Source organism: Hevea brasiliensis, chromosome 7, assembly GCF_030052815.1.
Source record: "Hevea brasiliensis isolate MT/VB/25A 57/8 chromosome 7, ASM3005281v1, whole genome shotgun sequence".
Lineage (NCBI taxonomy): Eukaryota > Viridiplantae > Streptophyta > Magnoliopsida > Malpighiales > Euphorbiaceae > Hevea > Hevea brasiliensis.
The window spans coordinates 1,224,126-1,226,375 of record NC_079499.1 but is presented as its reverse complement, the minus strand read 5'-3'; the positions used below and the strand labels follow the sequence as shown (position 1 = coordinate 1,226,375).

General features: G+C 37.6%; 1 protein-coding gene across 3 annotated transcripts; it reads right to left on the bottom strand.

Moving 5' to 3' along the window:
- Nucleotides 1-220: 220 nt before the first annotated feature.
- LOC110638164 (uncharacterized) lies at nucleotides 221-1,874 on the bottom strand. 3 transcript variants are annotated; one of them, XM_058149575.1, is made up of 3 exons: nucleotides 1,793-1,874; nucleotides 745-1,430; nucleotides 221-625 (listed from the first exon to the last, which is right to left on the bottom strand). In XM_058149575.1, exons 2-3 carry the CDS (start codon nucleotides 1,354-1,356, stop codon nucleotides 413-415), a joined length of 825 nt encoding a protein of 274 aa, XP_058005558.1. In that variant the 5' UTR covers nucleotides 1,357-1,430; nucleotides 1,793-1,874; the 3' UTR covers nucleotides 221-412. The 3 variants fall into 3 exon arrangements, with proteins under 3 accessions (XP_058005558.1, XP_021644310.2, XP_058005560.1); XM_021788618.2 differs by having other exon boundaries at nucleotides 745-1,411; nucleotides 1,793-1,873; XM_058149577.1 differs by having other exon boundaries at nucleotides 745-1,411; nucleotides 1,700-1,814.
- Nucleotides 1,875-2,250: the final 376 nt, after the last annotated feature.

Below are 2,250 nucleotides of genomic sequence, written 5' to 3'. Positions count from 1 at the left end.
TTCTTGTCTCCAAGCATGATTCCCCATATGTTTCGTGTGGGAAACCATTTCCACAAGCCACATCTATGAATGGTGCATATTAAATGCCTATTTCACGTTATAACTAAGATTTCTTTATAACAAAAATGTTCAAACTATTTGTGGTACTGAAGTCGATTTACAGCAATGAAGTCTCAAGTTCAAATTAGCTTTGTTGTAACAGAGTAAGGTTGCCTTTCAATTAGCTTAAAAGGGTGAACAATATTTATTGCTTTCCTCCAAGAAAACAGAGAAACTCAAATATGCATGATCAATGTAATTTATTGCAAATGCATATTTCTCCTTTCAAGAATCATTCAAGCAAAAAAGAAGGCATTTTAACATAAATAGACCCACTACTCAGAGCTACTGCAAAAACAAACAGCAAAGAATGCTAATCAGCTTTCTTATCTGTTGGTTGGGGTTTGTTTGCAGCAGGAGAACGCTTGTCCTCTGCCATCTTCGCGTGAGTTTCATTCCTTTCCTGGAAATACTTCTCGAAGGCCCGAGGAAGGAACTGAGGAATCAAAAATCCGAAAAGATTGATAGAGAAATATAGAAGGTTCATAGCTGCTAGAATCCTCCCAAACCAATACCAGCCAATGTCCTGCAGATACACCAACATGATAATTTGTTGATGAGCCAATGCACATTCACCAAACTTGTTAATTTGTAATCAACTCAATACATTAAAGCCTTAATTGTAAGCTAATTGGGATTGGCTACCTTGACTTGTGCATTGGATGGTAGAGTTTTGTTAAGCCACACATCCTGTATCCAATCAACGATAACAAAGATCCTTCTCACTGTGTAAAGCAATGGAACTAATGCTCTCACCGGCAGCGAAAAAAGTGACAACCCGCTGATGATGTTCTCAGTCAGTATCTGAAATGAGAGCAGGAACAAGTGAGGTGTTGCTGACCGAACAGCATGATCATCGCCTCTTGCGAACCCACCCAACACGTATGCCAGGGGCAAGAACAGTCCCACTGCGGTTCCCACAATCACATACAACCTAAAGAACTTGCTTCCTTGAAATATATCTTGCGAGCCTGAACTGACTCGGCCATTTGAAGGGAAGGCCAGCCGAGCCAGTACTAAAAAATAAGCAGAAGCAAAAGCTGGAAATACCAAATCAAGAAGTGGGACAAGCCCGCTTGCTGAGAAAACCATTATGAAAGCAACTAGTTGGAGCTCTATCACACGCAATGATCCCATTACACCCCCCATCATAGTTTGCTCCTGTTTTTCGAGGGGCGTTTGCTGGGGCTTCATAGCTTTTGTGGTGGCCTCATTAGGCTCATTTCTAGTAGCAGTAGCGAGAGAGATACCTGACATTTTTCCTTCCACTTGGTCTTCTTCTTCTTTTATATGTTTGTGTTATGAGATTAACCTAATTCAAATGAAGATTGCTGAGAATTGTCATCAAATCAGAAATTAAAGGAAAGGTCTTACGGAAAACTAGCACAGATTTGGATTGATGGTCATTAACATGCAAGAGATAATAAGCTTATCAATATCAGTTGGCAAAACCCAAAAATAAGCTTTAAGGCAAGAGTCCTATGATCAAGTTCTAATTAATCTCACATTGTAACGAAAAATAGACTTTTAAATGGATAAATACATATGATCTTTCATGATAGGCTTTGAATTGTATAAAAAAACACAGAAAATTTATTACCAATATCATTATAATCCATGTAGAATACAGAACAATTGTCACAGGAACCCCAAAAAAGAAAGAAAGAGGAAGAAGAAGAAGAAGAGATCTTACTGAGATAAGCTTAACGATTCATTCAAAACCATATCCTCCGAATGGAAGGGGTCATGAGAGTGGATTATGAGATAAATGAAGGTGGCGAGTCAATGTGAAAAAAAAAAAAACAAAGGTGTCAAGTAAAAATTATGCCACGTGGCCTGCATGCACGTGGAACACTGCTGACTGTCACACGTTTCATTCTGTATATTTTTTCGGTTGGATGTTATCCCAGTAGAAGCCCAATAGAGTAGTTTTGCAGGCTTCTGTTAATACTTAGCACCCTAAACCTCAAGCCCATAACATGTCCAATGGAATTTTCTTTTTCTTTTTAATTTCTACTTTGCATTAAAATAGTTATCTATAAGTAATTGATAAAATTAAGAGAAATTCGATATGCACACCATAGCAATTTGAAGATGATAACTTGATTAATTAATTTTTAAATTTATTTTGCAAAATGGTGAGAGAAATCA